The sequence below is a fragment of the Coloeus monedula genome (genome assembly GCF_965178545.1).
Source record: "Coloeus monedula genome assembly, chromosome: 5".
Classification (NCBI taxonomy): Eukaryota; Metazoa; Chordata; class Aves; order Passeriformes; family Corvidae; genus Coloeus; species Coloeus monedula.
In genome coordinates this window covers 16,989,608-17,012,915 of record NC_138785.1, presented here as the reverse complement: position 1 = coordinate 17,012,915, position 23,308 = coordinate 16,989,608, and the positions used below count along the sequence as shown (strand labels likewise).

At 41.1% G+C, this 23,308-nt stretch overlaps 1 protein-coding gene across 5 annotated transcripts in view; it reads right to left on the bottom strand.

Moving 5' to 3' along the window:
- The window catches only part of OTUD4 (OTU deubiquitinase 4), a 29,139-nt gene extending 13,452 nt beyond the window's left edge, over positions 1–15,687 (bottom strand). For all 5 annotated transcript variants that reach the window (XM_082281543.1, XM_082281544.1, XM_082281546.1 and 2 more), the window contains exons 1-11: positions 15,557–15,687; positions 11,919–12,436; positions 10,297–10,380; positions 7,349–7,399; positions 6,991–7,037; positions 5,142–5,214; positions 4,598–4,679; positions 4,222–4,366; positions 2,260–2,317; positions 1,758–1,875; positions 1,467–1,531 (exon numbers count right to left, since the gene is read on the bottom strand). In XM_082281543.1, the coding sequence (XP_082137669.1) occupies positions 1,467–1,531; positions 1,758–1,875; positions 2,260–2,317; positions 4,222–4,366; positions 4,598–4,679; positions 5,142–5,214; positions 6,991–7,037; positions 7,349–7,399; positions 10,297–10,380; positions 11,919–12,083 (888 nt within the window). In that variant the 5' untranslated portion in view covers positions 12,084–12,436; positions 15,557–15,687. The remainder of the gene's footprint in view (positions 1–1,466; positions 1,532–1,757; positions 1,876–2,259; positions 2,318–4,221; positions 4,367–4,597; positions 4,680–5,141; positions 5,215–6,990; positions 7,038–7,348; positions 7,400–10,296; positions 10,381–11,918; positions 12,437–15,556) is intronic.
- Positions 15,688–23,308: the final 7,621 nt, after the last annotated feature.

Here is a 23,308-nt window from a genome sequence, read left to right as displayed (position 1 = left end):
CAAACACACACACACACAACACTAAACAAGCAGCTTGCTCAGGAACACCACTTAACGAACTATGCTTTTCAAAACCACATGAGAAAGTTAAAAGCAATCAGCGCAGCCAGGCTTTTCAGCTTTTCTGAAAACACTCTCTCACAATAAAACTCAAAGCTTTTCCATATTAAAATCCACTTCACTTCAGTGAAATTTAGTCCCATCAGGAACATAATGAACACCAATTACTTTGGGAGTTATTCTTCAGAAGGTCTTTTTAATTTATAAAACAACTAAAAATGTTCTTCAGACATGATCATGTTACTGGTCTGACTGACATTCTATGTTCTTAAAATACTTCTGTTGAATAAAAAAAAAATTCTTAATGTTCCACTACAGTATTTGGCTTTACAGTTGTATTAATTTGATCAACTCTAATTTTCACTATTTACTTCATGTTTTCTTCCCATGTTTTTATCCCACAGGTTTACTGTCTTGCCACATACATATGAAATCTGAGAGAGAGAATATGTTAATTACCAGAGTGTTTTCTCCTAATAATACCTGTACCCTTCAATAAATACTACACAATACAGCCTTAGGGTCTAAAATGCAAATTTTAAGCCTGTACTATTGAACAATAAATAGCCAACTCAGCATCAAGTTCATTTGGTTTGGTTTGGGGGGGAAGGGGTTTGAGGGCTTTGTGGGGTACTTTGTGGTTGGGGTTTTTTAGGTTTAGAGATGTGTTTTCCCTGGAGTTTAGTCACTATGGTTGATTACATTCCACAAACAAAAAAGTACAAATTGAAAAAGCCCCTGTGCTGCATGATGACCCAAACTGAATATTTTCTCATTAATACTGATCATTTTAATAGATGATCAAATGTCCTAGAAAGAAACATGTTTAGCCAAGTACCATCAGTTTAATTAACACACTTAAGGGGACTAATCTACAATTTGAGAATTTAATGGCAAACCTTGCTTCTTCTTAAGCAGCAACACTTAATACAAATCTTAATCGAATTTAAGGCGACCTCTGTAACACACTTGCAACACCCTAAGCAGAAGAATCGCCCAAAACTTCAGGATCTGCAGTAACTAAAGCAAGCTCTACTTCACTACTTGGAAGTATTGAGAATTCATCAAAGCCAATTTACAAACAGTAATCGCTATCTCCAGTGTCAAACACAAATACATGGATCTACAATTCCATGCTTAACGTTGAGGCTACCAGACATCTTATACACGTACTCTTGCAGTTAACCTTGTGGCTTTTTAATGTAGCAAATTTGCACTGATGAGTAGTACGTATGCTGTAAGTCACAAACACTGCCAACTTTTAAAGAACAACTATATCCTCAGCTGAAGACATAACCCAAGCGTATTATGAAAGCAGCAACATCAAAATAGTTAATAAAAAGGGAAAATTAACATCTTGGGCAAAATGTTAATGTGGCTATAAACTACAATTCAACACTACTTACTTTACATTTATCTCCAATGGAGTATTGCATGCCAGCAGCAATAGAGAAATCTTGTTTTTGCTGATCTGTAAAAACAGAAGCAGTAATATACTGTTAGTCTAAATACAACAAGAGTGTTACTTTCTTGATGCAGTAAAAATGCAAACCAGGTGTTCAGGCCCTAAATCTGCCCAGTGATCCACATGAGGAAAACCAAACTAAACTCAAACTGCCACCTGCATCTCTTCTTCGGGAGGGCTTCACTTCACACAGCTTGCAAAAGCTGCAACTTTGAAGTATTCTGTTACTCACCCCATTTGGATCGGAGCCAAACATCGTATTCAACATTTCTGTAAACCAAGGGATCAAGCGATTTCAGAACCTTTTTAGGCAACGCCAACAAGTTGGGATTCCCATTGCTCTCAAGGTGCTGCACAGAACAGAACAAAGTGCTAAATGGTCAACTGCATAGACCTGTCAAGTTCTGCATTTTTCAATCAAGTGCTCAAGCCTTGAACTGAAATATAGAGAAGCTGAAGATACCTAGAGCATAAAGAGCTTTGAAAAAAAATAATTAAATGGTGTTCTTTTAACCATACCAGAACGTAATTAAGAACTAAGCAGCACTAGAAAGGACACTGTCCACCTCTGAGCACATCAAAAATATAAATTACTTTTCAAAAAAGAGGGTAGTTTTTAGGATATTACATGTTAGGAAAGCTATTAACTCAAGAGTCTCTCAGAACATTAAATACTAAAAAATACAGGAGAATACAAGTTATTAGAAAGAAAATAAATCTCAACAGAAAAATACCTTGTTGCCAGAAAGAGACTTCATTCCATTCATATCACTAACTGTTGTAGCTTTACTTCTGTAATAGGACAGAGACAAGTTATGTTTTTATAATGAACTGCAGTATTACTAAGGTGTGAAAATCAGGTAAGACACATCTAGAAGGGGACAAAAATACTGAAACTACCATTCTCTACATGTTTTCCTGACAATAAGCATCCCACAGAACATCTTCACCTCTTGAAGTGAAAAAGCTGTCTAAAATAAAAACTACGTTTTTAACTTTCTATGATATAGAAATAAGATCTTGGGTTTAAGTACAAGTTTTAGGAAGTCTATTTTATGTGCACTGACTTTGTTGTCACTTTGAAAAAAAAAAGCAAGGGGTGGAAGGCAAGGGAAACAAAAATCCTCTCAGAATTTTTGCAACCACAATGCAAAAGCAGACATAAAAAAACCTCAAAACCTACTCTGTTAGTTAACTTCCATCAGGCACTCTAATTTACTCTTATTTTCTATACCTGACATCACTGGAAAAATAGTTTCCACCGAGAAAGTCCCAAGTACTTTTCCCTACAGCAGTTGTAGGCAACTCTCAGCATGAAATTCTCCCAAAACTATTACACTTAATAACAACATAACTGAAAAGTTTGTATTTATAAAATGAAAAGAATCTTCTGGAAAACTAGCTGATGAAACAAGCTGAAGTCAACTTTTAAGACAAGCAAAGGATTTAGGACCTCATAAACACAGTAAAGGGTTTGTAATTTGTGTTAACTGGGTCAAGAGTCACATACACACACCAGCCCTTGCGTTATAGGACATATGGTTTAAATCAAAAATATTGAGTTCCACAGTCTCCAGTGAGAATATGACCTTATTTCCAAAGGTGCTGAGGAGGTTAGCAGGATATTTTCTTAGGAATCCCAAAGATACAGGGTAAGGCTACTGCTTTTGAATCCCAGAAAAGCTCCAAGAACAGAAAGGAATAAAGATTTCCACTCACTGACATTTAGCTACAGTAATTGTTTCCTGAAGCAGAAATACTTTGTATTTTAATTGGCAAAATTCCCTAGTACTTTTTTTTTCCCAAACACAAAAATAAGCTAATCCCTTTCCCAGAACTTCTGGTTTTTTTTCTGTGATGTTTTCCATCATCTTCCTTTCTCTTGTTTTCAACCTGTGGGAGAAACCAGCTCCCAACAGCTCAAAGAATTTCTTCTGCCACACGCCACACAGCAGAGACCTAAGGAAGGACTGTAACAATCATTGGGAAGAGGGGACATGATCCACTAATGCAGCATCACCTCCAGAGTTTCAATGGAATCTCATACAAGCCAGAGTTAAGAATCCTACTAAGCAGAAGAAAACCCACCAATACATAAGTGCAAAAATGGCACTGTGAAAGACTGACTGTGCAAAAGGAGTCAGGTCAAAATCTCAAAGCTTGTTAGAGCATCCAGCAAAAAGAATATAAACCCACCTCATAAAGATCAAGATCAAAATGGTGCAAGCTACATCTCTATGTCTCCATTAGCTTCACCTCAAGCAGGCATTCCAGCCCCCAAATGTGGAAGCCACACAAGTTGGATTACATTCCTGTAACTCTACTCAGCTGCAGAGTAAGCCAAGTCATTCTCACAGTTTACCATGGCAGACTGGCACACTGACAGGCCTCCCAGGGAATTCTGTTATTCTGAACAGGAAGAGGTACATGTTGCAATGGCAATAATCCATTATGTAAAGAGACTCAAGGCTAGACCGCATAAAAAACAAGAGGAGCCAGAAGCCTGTCCTTAGGTAAGTGAAGATTACACATTGCATTCTTTCACACTTCTAACCCTACCTCTTTGTGCTTCTTCTCTTAGTCATTTGTAAGTGTTTTCAACCCTAACTTTGGATTCTACTACCTGTCAGAAATTCAGAAAACTCATTTAACTTGTGTTTACAGGCATCTTGTGTTACCTTTTCAATCTCATTTACCTGTAGTTGTCATCTTCTGAATCTGAAGCAGACACTTCACTGCTCCCATTACTTTCCTCTGTCACACCAACAGCGCTAAGTTCTGCCATGATTTTCTTTACATCCATATCAAACACTTTCTCATAGAGCAACTCATACAGCAGAGCTGGGGAAGAGGAGGAGAAAGTAGAAGAGCAAAATCAATTACCAGCTGAATCAGTTTTTGTTCCAGCATTACAGATGGTAACCACACAGTCACTGACAACTCAAGCCGAAAACCAACCTACTAAAAACAACTGTGACAAACTTTCACACAGAGCCTTTTCCTGAAACCTAACACTGACAGCTTTAAGATTTTTGGTAAAAATATGCTTTTAACTAATGGCTTAATACTTACACTGGCACAGAGCAGCCTTTTCTGCATACTCTATAGGATACACAATATCATAGTGGTTTCCATTTGAGAAGCACAGCAATACCTATTAAAAAAACCACACAGATATTTTAGGCTTTGCATCTCACTTGATTTTTCATAAGCACTACCTCTTAAATTCAATTTAAGGCACCCATGTGCTTTGTTGTGTCTCAGCATCTCAATGTATCAATAAACAGTCAAAATGTTTGGGGATGTCCTTTAAACCAAACAGAATTTGAACAAAAGTCAAAAAGAATTTGAGACAGGTTAGTGCCTGAAAATTTATTTTTACAGAATTTTATATTAGTAGGAAGACATGCCACACCCTAAATACATCCCATCTATTTAAAAAGAAGTGTTACATGTATTAACAGCATAGCTGCCTTAAATACGTACAAAACAGCTAAAATTGAAATCTCAGAACATTTCATTGTGTTGAATAATAAAACTCACATGCAACTACTTGCTGTTTATAAAGTAGTTTTACTTCAGCCTGTCACAACAGCCATAACTTTATTTTTTTTACCTTATCAGAAAAGCCATTTTCAGTTACACGTGAAGGAGAAGCATTTGGCTCCTGGTATATTATGAAATCTTTCCTGGAAAAAAAAAAAAAGGTAGTTAAGAATTTATTTTAAAAGTAGTATCAATAAAAATTTGAGTATTGAAGTCAAATTCAAGGAACATACATAACCACAGAAAACACCTAGGGGTTTCTCTGCTATCATCAATCTCTACCATGGTTTGAAACTTAAATATTTTCTCTCTCCCTTTCATCCATAATGTTCTCTTTCAGTTCTTTGCTTAACAACCTGTCACTTCCTCCAACTTCTTTCTCACACAGGCAAAAGTGTTATCAGTCTTGCAAAATAATTGAGTATATTCACAGTTTCTGGATTTAAAAAAAAAAAAGAAACTTTTTACAGCTAGTCAGAAAAATCAATTCTGAGAGGAAAAGAAGACCCACGTACTTCAGGGAGCAAAGAAAAATTTACTAGATAACCAAATTATACTCGTGAGAGGTCTGAAGAGTGAAAGTGAAATCACACCTATTCACACTGAATTTCTATCCTATGCCTGGAAAGTCTGAAACTTGCTTACTTATTCACTTGGAACAGAAAAGGAGATTTGTACTTCTGCTTCCATTAAGTCTGCCAGCATGCAGGAAAGAAAGCAACTGTTTCCCTTTACCTCCACCACCATTCCTACCTTCCCTGAGACTCTAAATTGCCAATTCAATTTTTCAAGCCTGTCTTCCCAAAATAAGCATGGCAGTAACTACTCTTGTGTGTTCACCTCTGTAGTGAAATACTACAAAAGAGTTGCATCTGTGCCACAAAACCCTCCTGATGCTTTCAGTGGAAATTAAAAAACTCACTGTTATCAACCAGGATTTGTCTCTATTCATTTATCAGCCCTGGATACCAATGTGGCATGACTGCAAAATAAACTACTACTATTTATGAGAATACATTTCTCATGGCCAGAAATACAACAGATCATGACCATACAGTTTGTGATGTGACTAAGCATCCAATTCTGCTGACTTTAATTGAGTTATATCGCTCTACAACCTGGCTCAGTGTAACCATGAGACCTTCTCACCAAGCCTCTTGAGCCAAACCTTGCTCTGACTTTCAGCTCAGTCCTCCCCCATCCCTGCAGCCACGCAACTCCGAGCTGGTCCCACTGACCTCACAAAATGCAAAGAGAGAATTCCATGCAATTTCCCACACGTAGCACTCGAAGTGCCTAAAGGTAATATTCAACTAGTTTGATTCTTTCCTCTTATCAGCTGTCTCACTAATAGAGAAAGCCATTAATTTACAGTAAACATTTTGAAGTACTGAATTTTTAATGGCTTTACAAACAGCAGACAGTGAAGATGCTGCGGATTACTCACTCTCTTGTGCAATAACTAGAAAGCAGTTATAAATATTCAGCACATTGTTTCTCACTACTTTGTGAAGAAAGATTTAGTATATAGGAAATGAGTACAGCCCACAACCCTTAGCAAGAGGGTTAGTACTAAAGCCTTAGTGAGAAACAGGAAGAAAAGCAATTTTAACAGAAAAACTAGGATATTAAAATTAACAAAATACAAACTGTATGAGTTTACCCATAACTGGCTGGGCAGGTGAGATACATGGCATTACTGCAAACCTCTACTCACATCCCGGATTAAATGTCATTTTCTAAACTCATTTTTTCTATTTTTATTTAATCCCTTGACAGCTGCAATTTTCAAAGCATATTTATAATTTGACAGAGTACTATGGTATGGCATAACATAATTCCATCTTTTCTATTCCAACTGATTTACTGAAAAAACAACAGAAATTATCTCAGTAAAACATATTGAAAGATTTTCTTACTTGTACATAAGAGAAAGGGCACTTATTTCTACTTGTCCAACCCATTCCTGTATTGAAAACAGAAGAAAACTTAATTCAAACAAACACACAATTATACCTCCTCATTAGATGATCAAGAGATGCAAGAAATCATTGTTGAAAATAAATATATGAACACTGAATCTGGAGTTCAGCAAGACATAAAAATACAATTCCTCAAATCATTTTACAGTAGACAGTACATACATAAAACTATATATTCACATAATTCAAAGACCTTCTAAACTCAATCAAAATTACTTTTGAGGAAAAAAAAATCCAATTAGCCACCAACTTCAAGGGAAGTACTGTTTTCTATTATAAATCAAGTTTAACATACCTGTGGATTTTCCAAACTTTTTAAATAATCTTCAAATGGCCCCTCTATGAACTGGATTAAAAAAAAAAACAAAACAGCAGTAATTAGTCATTTTTAATAGTGCAGCATATGGAATCCCCAGTCTGTGACCCACTGTACCAATGGGAATGTACCACTGGAAATTGAAGGCTCCCCTGCCCTCAAAAAGCTTACAACCTAAGTATAAAGTGATGTCGAGATGAAGGAATGAACAGTCAAACACATTGGTTTGCCTTGCAGAAAACAACCACATCAACAGCTTTCAAAGTCATCAGACAAGCCAAAATAAACCAAAGAAAAAGCCCCAAAAAGAAATTCAGCAGCCAAATGGGGAATCTGGAAGAAAGCAAAGATGATGTAATGTAGACGTTTATAGGCAATTCATCACAGGCATGCAGAGCATCACTGAAGAGAGGACATGTGGACTTGAATTCAAATATCTTGTTAAATAAACAGCAATGGACAGTCAGGAACAGGCATCACACTTCTGCAGTAGGGAAGCAGTGGTAAGGATCTAGTACAGCCAACTCATAAAGCACTTTTTCCTCTGTTCTGTATCACTTCAAACTGCTTTTACTTTCAGCAAAGGATGCAAACAATCAGGCTACACTTCAAGTGCCAGCCCAAGAAAGTGATCCTTCAGCTGGACTCACTAACACAAATGAAGAGGCCAAACTCACATTTGCCAAGAGCAGAGAAAGATGCTGCAGTAATTGAGATATCTTAACTTCAAAGTATTTCAGCCACACTGGCCACAGAGAGGCTAAATTTAAAAATTACTCTTTAGTCACAATCTGCTTGATTTATTTGAAATAAAGATCCACAGATGTCCAAACCAAGACGGAAATCCCTTTATGAACTTAAGCTGCAAGCTGGATGGCCTCTTTATCAACAGAGATTAAGAAACAAGATAATAAGGAGAACTGAGTGGAGTAGTGAGATTAAAAGTTCTGCTTTAGCCATTTTGAAGTGAGAAGAACCAACAAGCCTGGCCCAAATTTCTAATTTAGATAGAAGCAATCAGGTGTGAAGTTAAAAAATGTGCATCAGTAAGACATGATCACAGACAGCAGTTGCTTTTTGTGTCAAAATGGAATGACCTGAAGATATTGCACAGAGGAAGAAAGGAAGGGCACCAGGAAGTTCTCAGAGGAAGCTGAAGAGTTAGAGAATGAATGTAACACAGCAGCAATTCAAGATAACACTTCAAGAAAGGCTGAGGATGGGAATGAAGATGGTGGTTACACTCCTGAAATTTTGGTTATAACAGTATCAGTGGAAAGAAAGACACAAATTCAAGCTGAAGTGATTACAATAGACAGAGAAGAGGAAGTTCAGTAAGCACCACCAGTACATGTCAATAAAGCATAACTACTGAGGAGGCAGCAAGTGAACAGCTGAACCAGGAGATATGGGAAAGAGGCATTTGTTGTTTATGCTGGTTGTGTGCTTGGGTTTTTCAAAGAGAGATAACAATGCTGTATTCCTGACAGAAAACACAAAGCATAGTGAGAGACAGAGGCAGCAAAGGAGAACAGCAGAGCTGAAGCGAGGTACCCGAGGGAGGAAGAACAGTGGGAAATGACAAAACATCAAACACCTCCTCTCACAAGAAACTTTTAAAAAGGAGACTTTTCAGAAAGACAGCAAAGATGAACAGACAAGAAGTCATACCTTGGGATAATGTCTGAAGGAAAAAAAGAACACTGGGACCAGGAGTTTGGAGGAGAGACACCAAAACAATACTAAAATCATACTAAAACGAGCTCGGGCTAACAAAGTAGGGATGGGAAATCACAATACGGGAAACAACATACACTTAAGAGTCAAAAAGGGCATGGAATTTCAAAACACTACGCAATGGAACAAGAGAACAGAAGCAGAGAAGCAGATATTGGAATGAGTGCAATTCTGGAAAGAAAGGGATTAAAAAGTCAGCAGTGAAAAAATCAAGTAAGAGAGACATCCAGGAGTTGGTAAAGTCCTGGATGGACTGGAAGCAATTGGAAGGAGTCAAGTCAGAGCAGCATTGCCCCAGAGAGATCTGCTGTATTTTGTATCTTTAATTCCTGATAACTTCCACACTCATGTGATCACTCATATTTGAGCCCAGGGTACTATGTCAGAAATTACAGCACAGAGACACACCCTTATTCCTGCTTTCCTTCTCTTCCCTACACCAGTGCATATCTATAACAGTCTTTATTTTGGATCTGGATAAATTCAGAACAGAAAAAGAGCTGAGTAACAATCTTCTAGTAGCAAATCCTTACACATACTCACTTCCCCTTTTGTCTATCGTGGAAATCAGGTAACAGTATATACACTAGAACCCATACAAATACAAACAGAAGCACCATTATTGATTAATGCTCTTTTAAAAGGAAGTGAAAAAAAGGATTTTATGATGTTAACACTGACGGCATTGACCAAGTATAGATCAATATCAAGCTTAGTTACAGATGTTTAGGGAAAAAATCCTACAGTGCCAATGCAGAATAAACTGCAGACCCTGAAACAAATTTCACTAATCTCATCAGTCAAATCCCTTATATATTGGAAAAACAATTAATTAGCAGAACAAGAACATTTCATGACTTTTATTAAAGTAGGCATAATACTAAACTAAATCCCAGATTTTAGTAGCTTCACTATAGACTATTAAAGTTTAAGTAAGTTTGCTTTTCTTTCTTCATGAGCATTAAAAACTTCTCACACCCCACATCACTCCAGTCCAAGGAGTACACAGGTTTCTCCAGGCTCATGAAAATGAGTTACCACCACATATGAGCTAATTAATTTAAAGAGCATCAACTGGTATTTAGCTATGATGAATATTGCCACAAACATAGGGAGGCACAGAATACATTGAAGTCGAAGGAATAAAGTCACTTTTTTTAAATGCTGACAAAGAAAACAAAAATACTTACTGCTTCAAATTTCTCCCTATTTTTCCGAAGATAGTCTACACAAGCCATCCTAACATCAATGTGCCGAGACTGAGAGTGCAACACCTACAAAGGGAGAAAGAGAACAAGGTGACATTGGATCTCAGGAGTTTTGATGACAGGCCACAAATAATTAATGAGTGCTGTCTAAATACAGGCTTGGAAATACTCTAGTTTTATTTTTAAGAATATTTAATATGCATACTCATTCACTAGCAACCTCCTCAAGAAAGTCAAACCTCAATTACTTAATAAAAAATTAAGTAACTGCAGAATTCACAGGTTTGCTAAATTCAAACCTTCAATTTCAAGAGGACTTACTAAGCAAATGAATAGCATTTATTGTTAATCTTTAACTGCCTGCTTCGTAAAGGACTTCAGTTAACTGAAGTAAGTTATAGCAGGAGTGGATGAGGATGTCAACTACCAACATGCATTCATTCAAATGAAATCCAACCAAGTCTCACAGTGCATGTTTACCTTCCCATCATTTTGAGAGACCTGTTGCCCAAACACTCTCTTGGAAGCCACAAATTCAGTTCCCAACATGACACCTGCATCTACCTCCTGTTCAAATCTCTACTGGAAAACTTACTTTCATCACAGGTTCCAAGTTACCTCACTACAACATAGGGAAGTTCCAGACAATTTAAGTCACAGTGTCTCTTGCAGTCCTTACACACAACCCTCAACATAAATCACTTCCAATTTCAGTTCAGTATTTCTGAATGAAGAGTACACAGATCATACCACATTTGCACATAAACACTTAATAACTCTGAATTAAAGACTTTACTTTCTTAGAGGTCATTTCCAATCTACATGATTCTATAATAAGACTGGGATATTAAAAATGTAATAGCTGACAAAAAGTTCTATCAACACTGGAGTATGAGAGAAACCTTCTATGTATTAATTAAAAAGTCAGAATAGCAATATATATTACACATACATATTCCCTTGAGATAAAAAAACCCACCCACTTCCAATCAATAGTGTTTACTTGCCTGAACTTATCAACTCAGCAGAGAAAGGAATTTTTTTTAAAAAAGTGATCTGTGTATAATTAGCACAGGAATCTGGTTTCCCACAATCAGAAGCACCAGAGCTCCCACTGCTGTTTGCTTGTACTTAAGACAAGATGACGCTGTCGCTTTTTTCCTTTAACACTAACACTGAAATGGGGGAGGGGAATTCAACAGGAAGAACAAAATAAATTACTCGTTTTCTCTAATTTTATAGTAAACTAATTAACAAAACTAAGAACATGGCTTTTCAGCTCTTTCCACTAAATTCTGTTTCCCAGTCTCATACCAAGCAGCTGTATTCCAATGTTGAGATCTTACACCTACAAAAAGCTCTGAGGAGGCGGTAGAAGGTCAAAACAGATAAGGATTTCTTGGTGGCAGGAGGCAGCTGTACACACAGAACTTCTCTCACCTTGCAAGGTGGAAATTATTGTAATAAAGTCATGTTTTTCACTGGCACGTGACTGCATAACCTTAGCCTATACCTGTCCGCGTTTTAACACTAATTACCACCCACTAATGAGATCTACTTCCCATGCCTTCATGAGAAGGAGCTTTGTTTATGTAACCAGTTACCTGCTCGGCCACAGCCCTGAAAAGGCAGGACCCATCCTTGGCCACTTTCTTCCTGTACAAGCCCTGAGATCGCAGGTAGCGGTCCATGGACGTGTCCCCGGGGGCGTCCCCGCCGCTGCCGGGATGGCTCTGCTCCCCTCCGCCGGCCCTGCCCGCCGCATCCATGTTCACCGAGGAGAACGCCGCACCCCTCCTAGTCCCACATGGCGAGGAGAAGCCGCGGCGCAGCTCCGGGGCCGGGCGCAGGTGCAGCAGCCGGAGCGGGGGGCAGCGCTGGCCCGCCGGCAGCCGCAGGAGCAGCAGGAGCAGGAACAGGAGCGGCAGGAAGAGCAGCAGCCGGCTTCACGTTGTCCACTCGCATGTGGGGAGCGCGGAGAGAAGCGGCAAAGTTTCCCTGCGCAGCCCGGACTCGCAGCTCCGTCACTGCCGCGGCTTCCCGGCTGCCGCGGAGGGCCGGGGGCAGCTCCGGCGGGTCCCGGTGCCGGGTGGAACGGGCGCGTCCCGGGCGCGTAGCCGGCCTGCGGGCGGAAAACAAAAGGGAAAGGAAGGACACGTGCAGCCCGCCGGGAGGGAAAGAGGGGAGGGCGCAAACAGGAGCGTAACCTGGCGCTTATTTTCACTTTCAGCCCGGGCGCTGCTGGGAGCCGTAGTCCCGGAGGAGGAGGAAGCGGCGGGAGGCGGACACAGAGCCGGGAGGAGGACACAGCGCCCGGGGCCGTGCTGTCAGCCTTGCTCCCGGTTAGGATCATTCCATAGCTTCTAAGTTTTAGAACCAGCACGGGGGGGAATGGTTGGTGAAAAACTCTACGTAACTCGGTAGTGTGCGCTCGCAGCCCACAAAGCCAGATGTATCCTGGGCTGCATCCAAAGCAGTGTGGGCTGCATCCAAAGCAGCACAAGGCAGCAGGGCGAGGGGGAGGATTCTCTCCCCCTCTACTGCGCTTCGCTGAGACCCCACCTGGAATACTGTGTCCAGCTCTGGTGCTCCCAGCACAAGGAGGATATGGAACTGTTGGAGCAAGCCCAGAGGAGGCCACAAGGTTGATAAGGGGACTGGGGCACCTCCCCTATAAAGACAGGCTGAGAAAGTTTGGGCTGTTCAGCCTGGAGAAGAGAAGACTGTGTGGAAATCGTACAACAAACTTCCAGTATCTGAAGGAGGCCTAAAAGGAAGCAGAAGAGGGACTAGGAACTGTAGTGACAGGACAAGAAATAACTGGTTCAAGCTCAGAGTGGAAATTTAGGTTAGATATTTGGAAGAAACTCTTCACTGTGAGGGTGGCAAGGCACTGGCACAGCTTGCTCAGGGAGGTTGTGGATGTCCCATCCCTGGCAGTGTTCAAGGCCAGGTTGGATAAGGCCTTGAGCAACCTGGTCTAGTGGGAGGTGTCCCCACACAGGGCAGTGGGGTTGGGACTAGATGATCTTTAAGGTCCATTCCAACCCCTTCACATTCTATGATTTTGTCTGAAACCTAATCCACAGTATGTGGAATGTGTGCATTTAGTTAGGCTTTGTTTGGTCTGGGCTTTCCCCCCCTGACAGATGAGATTGTGAGATTACTTTTTAACTCCATCCACTTGCAGGAAAGAAGATGGAAATAAAACAGAGATAGTAAAAAGGGGCTTACTTTATAAAGGGATTTTAAAAAGCCACAGCAATTCAATACTTTTAATGTATTACTTTTTTTGTATGCCACTCTTAGTTGTAAGAAGCCCAAACATTTGTATTGTAATTGCATGATTAAATTTTGCTTGGCATTGTAAACAGGATTTTTGATGCACAAAATGTGACAAGAAAGGACGCTCTTCAAACTTGTAAGGCGTTTATTTTTTTACTGTGGTTGTGCAACCTAGCTGGGAGGAAGAGCTACAAAGCTCTCAAGTAGCACTAACAACAAATAAGATGCTATCAGTTACTTCTTAGCCTAAATGAACAAAATCAGATGCAGGAAAGAGAAATGAAGACAGAAATAACGGAAACCATGATTTTTACTTTCAGCTGATAGTAGTAAGACCAGGGAGGGGGGTGATTTGAGTTGAGATCCTCTAAGTAATAATAACAAATAATTTATTTTATAAGCACAAGTTACAAGCCAGGCCAAGTCTAGTGCTCTACCAGCTCCTTACAAGCAGCATCAAACCATCTTTCCTAAGAGAAGCTCAGGTTTGCTGGAAAGGAATAGGAAACAAATGCCAGTTCCTGGGATCTACATAGACAAGGAGAACAGAAAGTGAAAGAAGTAAAAGCAAAGCTCTATCTGCAGCCGAACCTCCAAGACACAGCCAGCTAGTGAGACAGCAAGGAGATGGATGTTTGAGACAAGGAAGGGGGTAAAAATACCAGTGAGGGGCTGAGGGAAAGTTCCAACTCCTCCCCAGAAGATGGGAAAGGTCATCTATAGACTAAACTATAAACAGTTGCTGCCACTGACTCAGCTACCACATTCATTCAAGGAACTCAGGCTAGCAAAGTCCTACATGTGAGAGCTGCTTCCTCCCTAGATAAAAGTGATTTGGAAAGATGCTTTTGAGACCTTTCAAACTAGTGTCCAGTTACAGAGTTTCTTAGGAATATCCTATTTTTTCTCACCCTATTTGTCATGTTTAGAGGCAGAGCTATGCTCTAATATTTAACAAATCTGTCTTCTCATATATTTCAGCCTTTTGTCATTGTGATTCTAAAGGCTGGTGAGGGGAAGGGCAAATGCCTTTCATCACATCTGTTAGACTCAAGAATGCCTATACACACCAGGCCACTCAGTATGTGACAGGATGTAAATGTGGCTCTCATAAGTGAATACACAGAAAATTAGAGCATTAAAGTCGTCTAGTTGCATAAAACAGTCTTCTAAAATCCTGCTCTTCCTGCAATCAACCCCTGAAGCTGATCAAGTGATGGTGACCCACAGAGTTTTTTTCCAAGTGCTGCTATACAAGAATCAATCCATTTCTAAAGAGGTTTAGTTCTCAATGAAGAAATCTACTCCATACGCATATTTGCTAAGGCTCAAGAAGAAATGGACCCACCCAAAGGCACCTGAAACACCTCAGCAATAAAATAAATGCTCAATCAAGATAAGAATGACCAAGTTATAACTCACGAGGTATTACAGATGTTCTGATTAGAGTTAATACAGATGTTCTAATTAGCAAGTAGCTTTATTAACACTTTCAACCAGCACTTGTACCACGTGCAGCAGCTCCAGCCACGAGTTTAGTTTCTCCTCTCACTGCCCATACCCTGAATCAGCCCAGGAAGCTGACTCAAGCTGAAAACATTTTTTTCAAAAAAACAAAAAAAAACCAAAAAAACCTAACTTTATCTTTAAACCAAGATTGGCTTTGTGATCCAGCTCACGGCCTGCCTGTCCCAACACCTGGGCCAGCAACCTTGAGGAGAGCAGCCCGGTGTTCCCCCGCCTCGCGCGCGCCCTTTCCCGGTTCGCCACGCGCCTCCTCCCACCCGCAGGTCGGGCACGGGCGGCTCGGCGGGGCAGGCCGGGGACAGGCACCCGGGCGGGGGCGGCCTCCCGGAGCCGCGCCCGCAGCCCCGCGATGCCCTGCCCGCCCGGACACCCCCCCGGCACCGCCGCCGCCGGGGCCGCGCTCCCGCTGCCGCCGGCCCACGGCACTTACCGGCCCCCTCCTCCTGCTGTCCCCCCCACGGGCGACGCTGGCAGCGGCGGCACCGCCCCACGCTCCTCGCCCCGCCGCGGCCCCGGCACTTCAATCTCCCGCGGCGGCCGCTCCGCCCGCGTCGCTCCCGGTGATGCGCCCGCTGCCAGCCCCGTCCCGTCCCGCCCTCCCGCCGCGCCGATCCCCCCCCGCCCGCTGTTGGTTTGTCCCGCCGGCCACACCTGCGGCTCGCACCATTCGCCGCGCGGGGGGGCGCCAAGGGGGGGAAGAGTCTGGCGGGGAGGGCGCCCGGGCAGCGAGCGGGACGTAGCGCTGGGATGCTGCGCTGGGATCCGGCCCCGATCGGCTCGGAGGAGCCGGATGGTGCCGAGGCGAGCGGCAGTCGCCTCATGTCGTCCTCACCCGCAAGGCTCGCAGTGGTACAGCCGAGGAACCTCTCCTTCCCCTCACCCAGCAGGTCCCAGCGAGGGGCGGGCGCTGCCATGTGTTAGCGCCTACATCAGCTGTTCGGCCCGGCGGGAGCGCCCCGCTCCAGCTGTGGAGTGCAACGGGAAACGTTTCTAAGCGTTTTTCTGACGGGTCATTTTTCTCTTAGTGAGGTAACAGCTGGGGAAACAGGTGTGGAATAGAACAGGGGACACCCCGCGTCACGCTTGCCACAGGGATCACGCCACAGCCACACAGGTCGGAGGGATCACGCCACAGCCACACAGGTTTGAGGGATCATCCCGCAGCCACACAGGTCGGAGGGATCATCCCATAGCCACACAGGTCGGAGGGATCATCCCATAGCCACACAGGTCAGAGGGGACACCCCAGAGCCGGTTGCGCTGCCAGAAGGAGAAGTTGTTGAAACGTGCCCTCGGTACGTGCGTGCTGCCATAGTAATTGTGTATATTTCCGAAATATAACCATAAAATCAGAGTGTATTATCATAGCCCATTGCTCTTCCTCAGAAATGCTCTAGCAGACATGAAGAAACCTATGAAATGTTTGTAAAGCAGTAGTGGGAAGATTATGAGAAGAGTAAGCAAGTGCGTAGCAAATTCAAATTCGATTTTTTTTCCCCTGGCTAAAAAGCTTATTCAGGCTGGGAACTCAAAAGCAGCATGGCCAGCAGGGCAAGGGTGGGGATTCTGCCCTTCTGCTCCACTCTGGTGAGACCCCACCTGCAGTGCTGCATCCAGCTCTGGGGTCCCCAGCATTAAAAGGATGTGGAAATGTTGGAGCGAGTCCAGAGGAGGGTCATGGACATGCTCAGAGGGTTGGAGCACCTCTCCTATGAAGACAGACTGAGGGAGCTGGGGTTGTTCAGCCTGGAGAAGGTTGTGGGGAAACCTTACTGCAACCATTCAGTACCTAAAACGGGCTACAAGAGAGCTGCAGAGCGATTTTTTTATTGCCTGTAGCAATAGGAGAAGGGGGCATGGCTTTAAACTGAAAGAGAGTAGGTTTATATCAGATACTAGGAAGAAATTTTTTACTCTGGGGGTGGTGAGGCACTGACACAGGTTCTCCAGAGAAGTTGTAGATGCCCCATCCCTGGAATTGTTCAAGGCCACATTTGATGGGGCTCTGAGCAACCTGACCTAGTGCAAGGTGTCCCTTGCCTGTGGCAGAGGTGTTGGAACTAGAACCTCTTCCAACCCAAACCGTTCTATGATTCTGTGAGTCAGCTATCCTGGCCATGCTCCCTCCCAGCTTTTTGTTCACTTCCTCAGTGGCAGAGCATGAGATACTGAAAAGTCCTTGACTAAGGGTAAGCACTACTTAGCAACAACCAAAACATCAGAGTATTTTTCTCATACTGTATCCAAAACAGAGCACTGTACCAATTACTAAAAAAAAACTCTATCCCAGCCAAAACCAGGACATCATGGCAGAGGGGTTGGAACTAGATGATCTTCAAGGTCACTTTCAACCCAAACCATTCCATGATTCTGTGTTTCCCTGGTCATCACTCAAACACATGATCAAGCCAAAGAGTTTAGGGAGCATTAATAAATAAATACTTCAAGCTAGCTAGCATGAATATTAATAGTGGTGATAAAGCCTGATGCTTAAGGGAACACAATTAAAAAAAAAAAAAAAAAGAAGAGGGTGATCTGGCTAGAAAAAAATATTTTAAGTTGCCTATTTGCTTAGTAGTCCATGATGAGATTTGTGTCCTGTCAAACTCCAGCCTGAGAGACTGAGGATGTTAGAGTTTGACTTGTCCCAACCCCTTCTGAACCAAATCTGAACAGCCTGTTAAAAGTTTTAGTTTAATTCCTCCATGATATCATATTTTTTTTATGGATGTGTGTGTGTGGACAAGCTTGGATTTAATTCTGCTGATGAAGAATAGACCTGGATTTCATGTCCCTCATGCAGAATAGCAGTGTAGTTATAGCAGAATATAGTAATGGTTGCATTATTCCTGCATGCTATTTATAGCTGACTGCATCTTTGTGCTTTATGCATGAGCCAAAGATGGTACACTCCAAGGACCTGCATTCCTTCATTACATCTCAGGGAACTACAAAAATGCAGTCTGCTTGAGTTTGAAATAATTATTCCTCAAAAATGTAGTGATCATGTAACATTTTGCCTTCTGGAGAGCTTTGGTCAAGGCTAGAATTTTAACTACTTTAATGGCTTTCCTTCCATTTAATGCCACATCAGGTGCTCAACATTCAGGTGGGCAGCACTCAAAATATGATGGACTGATGGCACAGGCAGCAGGTTAGTATATCAGCATGACAGAGCAAGCAAAGGAAGGCTGATTTGAGTTTGTGGAATGAATTCCTGTGGGAGCAACTAATTAACGCTGTCCCACATAGAATGAAAAAGACAGGATAAAAGGGCTGCATGTGACACGATGGTCACAGTTCTTGGTTATACCAGAAGTATTTTTTATGCAGCTGTGGAAGGTGTATCCTCAAATTCTGGCCAGAATATCCCATTGCAGTCCCTAATTTTGGGGAAGAATATTTTTCTTGGTTGTTTTTTTTTTTTTTTTAGACAAATGGTTACCATTCAGTACAACACAAATGACAAAAAGCATGTTGTGCTAAAAGCTGTTCCTTCCACCCTGAGGAACATTTCATAAACTGTCTTGAAGATGTTGGTCTGAAGATTTGTATAGTCAAGAAATGCTGAGAGTTGAGGCAAGAAGGTATTTGAGGTAAATCGAGTCTTTTTAAAGCTTTCAGAACTCATGAATGGTTGTATTCTAAGCACAGAAGGAAGATGGCAGAGCTGTATCCATTTAAAATAGAGTTTCTGGTGGTATAAAGATAGAACGCCAGTAATTGGCTGTGAATTGGGGGCTATCACTTTAGGTAAGGTGAACAGGTAGTTACATTGTACTAAAAATGTGCCCCTTTCACAGTTTCTTTAGGCTACCAGAGCTTTGTGTAGGATTTGTGTGCCAAGGTCTTGGCAGAGGAGGGCCGCAGGGGTGGCTTATATGAGAGGCTGCCAGAAGCTTCCCACACGTCCAAGGGAACCAATGCCATAATCCTGTTTACAGAAGTAACTGTGTGACTGCAGCTAGAAAAATCCAGGAGTCTGGCAGCAGTATTTGCAGAAAAAAATATTTCCTGTAGCTTGGAATGAGTAAACACTAATACTTTGGAGGATTGGTTTGAATCAGTCATCATGAAAATTTATCTTAGGTCAGTGAAAGAAAACTTTGATTTAAATGATTGTTTATATTAAATTACAGTTATATTGTGTCTTAAAGGCTGATTTTTCACTGTTTGGTAACCATTAAAATGTGCTTATTATGGTCTTCATGCATAATTTACCATTTCTTTTTGCTAGCAAAGAGGGTGTGGTGTAGTTAGTGAGACATTTCAGACTTTAAGATAACATCTCAATTTTTACATACATTTCACTATTTTGGAAGATGAGGACTGTTAATTTTTTTTTTCTAGGTAATTATTACACTTTTACTTGTGGTTCATACCAAACTCCTAGTGGATAAATATGGGAATTGAAAGAAAATAATGAGGAAAAAAATCCCTTTTTATAGCTGCTTTTATTTGAATAAGATTACTATAAATTTATTTGATCCTTCTTCTTAAGGAGATTGTCTAAGTATCTTTTGCATTGAAAAACGTTTTCTTTAAAAAATGGAAGTACGCTTGCAGGAAGAGAACGTGATTGGTTTGATCACTCAGTCTTTCAAGTGTTAGAACTAGTAGAGATCATCTGGTCATCTCCACCTCTTTTTTATTTATGGATGGAAATAATGAAAAACAAATCAGCAGAGGTAATCCATTTAAGTCAGCTGGTTGAATGATCAGAAATGAAGGAAATACTGCCGCCTTGCTTGCAGAAAAAGATGCTTGTCAAAAACTGTTTCAACACTTCAGCAAACCAAGATTAATCCTTCAGCAGCTTGAACAGAAAGTCCACACTGTTTAATAATGCTACTTTTGTAGTATTAGTATTATTATTTTGTTTTTCAAAGCAAACATATTTAAAATTAAATTTTAAATCAACCAACCTGATTGATTTTATTTTTATTGTTTTATTTTAGAGACCCAGAGAAGTTACCAGGCAAGAACAATTTTTTTTGCCTTATATTTAAATCAAGCACAAAATCAGAATCTTCCAGAAACCAGGTACTTTTCTTCATGTGTAAAGAGGCTGTATGTGATTGGAGGAACCTGTCTTTTAACAAGGCAGGAAAAAAATACCATTTAAATGCATAAATCTCAAATATTGCTGCAGAATATTTGTTCTTTAATGTGTTTTGGAAGGAGCATAAGTTTGTAGCACTATCAACTTTTTATAAACTAAGTGCAAGTGCATGAAATTATATTCATTAATAAAATCAGGATAAATCATGTTACTAATAGAGCTCTAGTGGTAAATAGAAAAAAATACAGAGGTGGACTTTATAGGAGCCAGTCTTGCTGAGTAATAATTTTTATTTTTTTGGCATTCCAGCTCTAGCCTTCTGTTGCCTGTGCTGTTTTGAGCCCCAGAACAAGTGAAAATCTGTGGCTTTTAGGGGCAGTGGTTTTCCTCTCGCTGATAAGGCCGGGGGCCGGGGGTTGTAGTTCAGCTTTTGGTCGTTAGATGCCGGTAGCTCCCCGGGCATTTTGGGCTCTGGGTTTTCTGACGTGTTCAATTACGAGGTGAGAGAGCGCAGCAGGGATTTCGGACTGGTGTTTGGGTAGGGGAACACAGGCAGTACACTCGATGCATGCTGTCCCACTCCAAAAAACCCCAAACACCCCCCGCCACACACCAAAAAAAAAAAAAAAAAAAACCAAAAACAAAACAAAACAAAAAAAAAAAAACCAAAAAAAAACCACCACCAAAAAACCAACACCCCAAAACCACACAACAGAAAAAGAGATTTTTGACTGAAAATGAAGGATGCAGCCCAGCTCCAGAACACAGGGCTGAATAATGTCCAGTTCTCTGAGCTCAGTCTGTCCCCAGCCACTGTAGTACAACAACTCTGAGGTGTAAATTAAGCAGCAGGGGGTTGTCAGGTTGTTCTCCCACGTATTCTGCCTCTGCCAGCTGTGTACAGGCACAGAAATTTGGTGTTTTGTTGGCTTGATGCCACGAGAGGCTCTTTGTACGCATTAGTGGCTCCCTGTGCTGTGGCAAGGTCAAGTCCTACTGTTGATGTGTGCAGGGACAGAACTGCAGTTATCTACTTGTGATTAAGATTATGCAAAGGAGTGCCACTGATAGCACACTGCTTTGCTGAAAATACCACTGTGTTCCTAGGTTTTGTCAGTCACTGCAAGTAATGCTCTTTGAAATGATAGATTTCCCACATGCTGTGTTGCTTTTCAGTAGGATACAGGCCTTCTGCATGTTTTCAAGTGCAACGTTCATGTGCATTTTGTGTAAGAGAATTAATTCAGCTGATGATGACACATTGGGGCATTTAAACTGTGTATGCCTCTACTGCAGAATGTTTTCAGTGATAAGCCAAATTACCTGAATAATGCATTAACTGCAAAGGAAAACAACTGAGTAAGGCTGCCACAGTTAACAGTGTGCAGTTCCTCCTTAACTGCAGACCTTTTAAGCCTTTTTTCATCTCAGTCTCAAAGCACAGAACTTCTTGAACAAGAGCTTTACTATCCATTTTGTAGATGAGGAAACTGGAACAACAAAATTTGATAATATGTATGTGATCATCCAGGAAGTGCCTGATACATCTGGAAATGGAGCCTGGGTGGGTTCTTGATCTCTGTTCTCATGCCTTCACTGCCACATTAATTTTTCCATTTGCTGTACAGCTTTATTTGGTAATAGTGGGGTTGCTGTTTTTCACAAGACAGTCTGAGCTGGTGTCCAGATTAGAACAATAGCCATGACAACTGTTTTCTCTTTGATAAAGTACCATAAAAATGCACAGTGCTTTCAAGTAAGCACATGTGTGAGCAAAGAATGCAATGCCTGTTCCTTGACTTAAAAGTTTCTTTTGTGAGCATGGAGTTCAGACTTCACAGGATGCTAGTCCATGGATTTCCACTGTTTTTTCTGAAGTCAGTGAGGCTGCAGCTATATAAGTGAAGTTTGAGTTTTGCCTTCTACTTTCAAAGTAAGCATTTAATAATCAAGTAGACATCAGAGTGTATTTTGTGCTGGCTTTTAACTCAATGATATGCAGCACTGCAGTTGAGAAGGCTTTCATTGCAGCTATGTCTCAGCTTGACTTGTAAGGTTGCTAAAGGAATGTCTTGTTCTCATGCCATATTTGTCTTGCTCAATATTTTTTTTCTCTTTGTAATTTATTTGCTTTAGAGAACAGAACCAGACTTAAGCATCTGTTTCTCAATGAGGGTGGGTATTTTTTGGGGGGATGTGGGGGTGTTTTCACCCAGTGTTACAGATGGTTTTACTAAAGAACATAACAGTTAACTGAGTAGCCCAAGGTGATTCAGTGAACTGATCAACCTCCCTGAAAATGTTGAATTCTTCTGGCTCCTTGTCTTTTAAACTTGTCTAGCCACTAAATCATATTGGCTCCCAAATGAAGTGAAACTTTGGGAACTGGAAGTCACTTTTCATACCGTCTAATTGCCATTCTTGTGTGGGAAAATTACTATAAAATCCTGCCTGGGAATGCTACTGAAATTGTTTTAATAATGTTAAACAAAGCTTTTTGCATCAAATAATTTATTATCTGTTGACACTAATTCACACAGAGTATACGTATGAAAAGTCGAGTATGTTTTACTGGACCAAAGCAGGAGTGTGTGAGGTGATGTTGCATTGATGTACCCAGCAGAAAACAGAGGCTGTTCAAGAAAAGGACAACAGTTTCTGCCAGTATAAAAAGAAAGGGAAAGAATTCTCTCAGAAAGGCATCTTTTCTTGTGTAATGATTTTTAAAAGACAAGCATTTCCAGTTACTCAAAATTTTTCTTTCCAACTATTATTCAAAGGTTTTCTTGTCTCTATGCTTCTCCCTTTCCCATTCTTTCTGTTGCACTTTGGAAAATGTTGTGATGACCACGAGAATTTGAAGCAGTAAGTGAGGAAATGTTTGTGAGGAGAATCTGTTATTAGACTGATAGAGTGGTAAAAAATGACCATACTTTAAGGCACAGGTGTGATCTGAGGAAAGGTTTGTTTGTTCAGTACCTTATCTGTGTTTGTTACTGTGTCATCTGGTGTAATAATAGAAAAAAAACCCCAAACCTTGACTTTTATTTTCCATTTGTCTGTCCAATTTCTCTGTCAATTCTCTGTTTTCAACTCTGAAAACAAATGGTGAAAACAAAT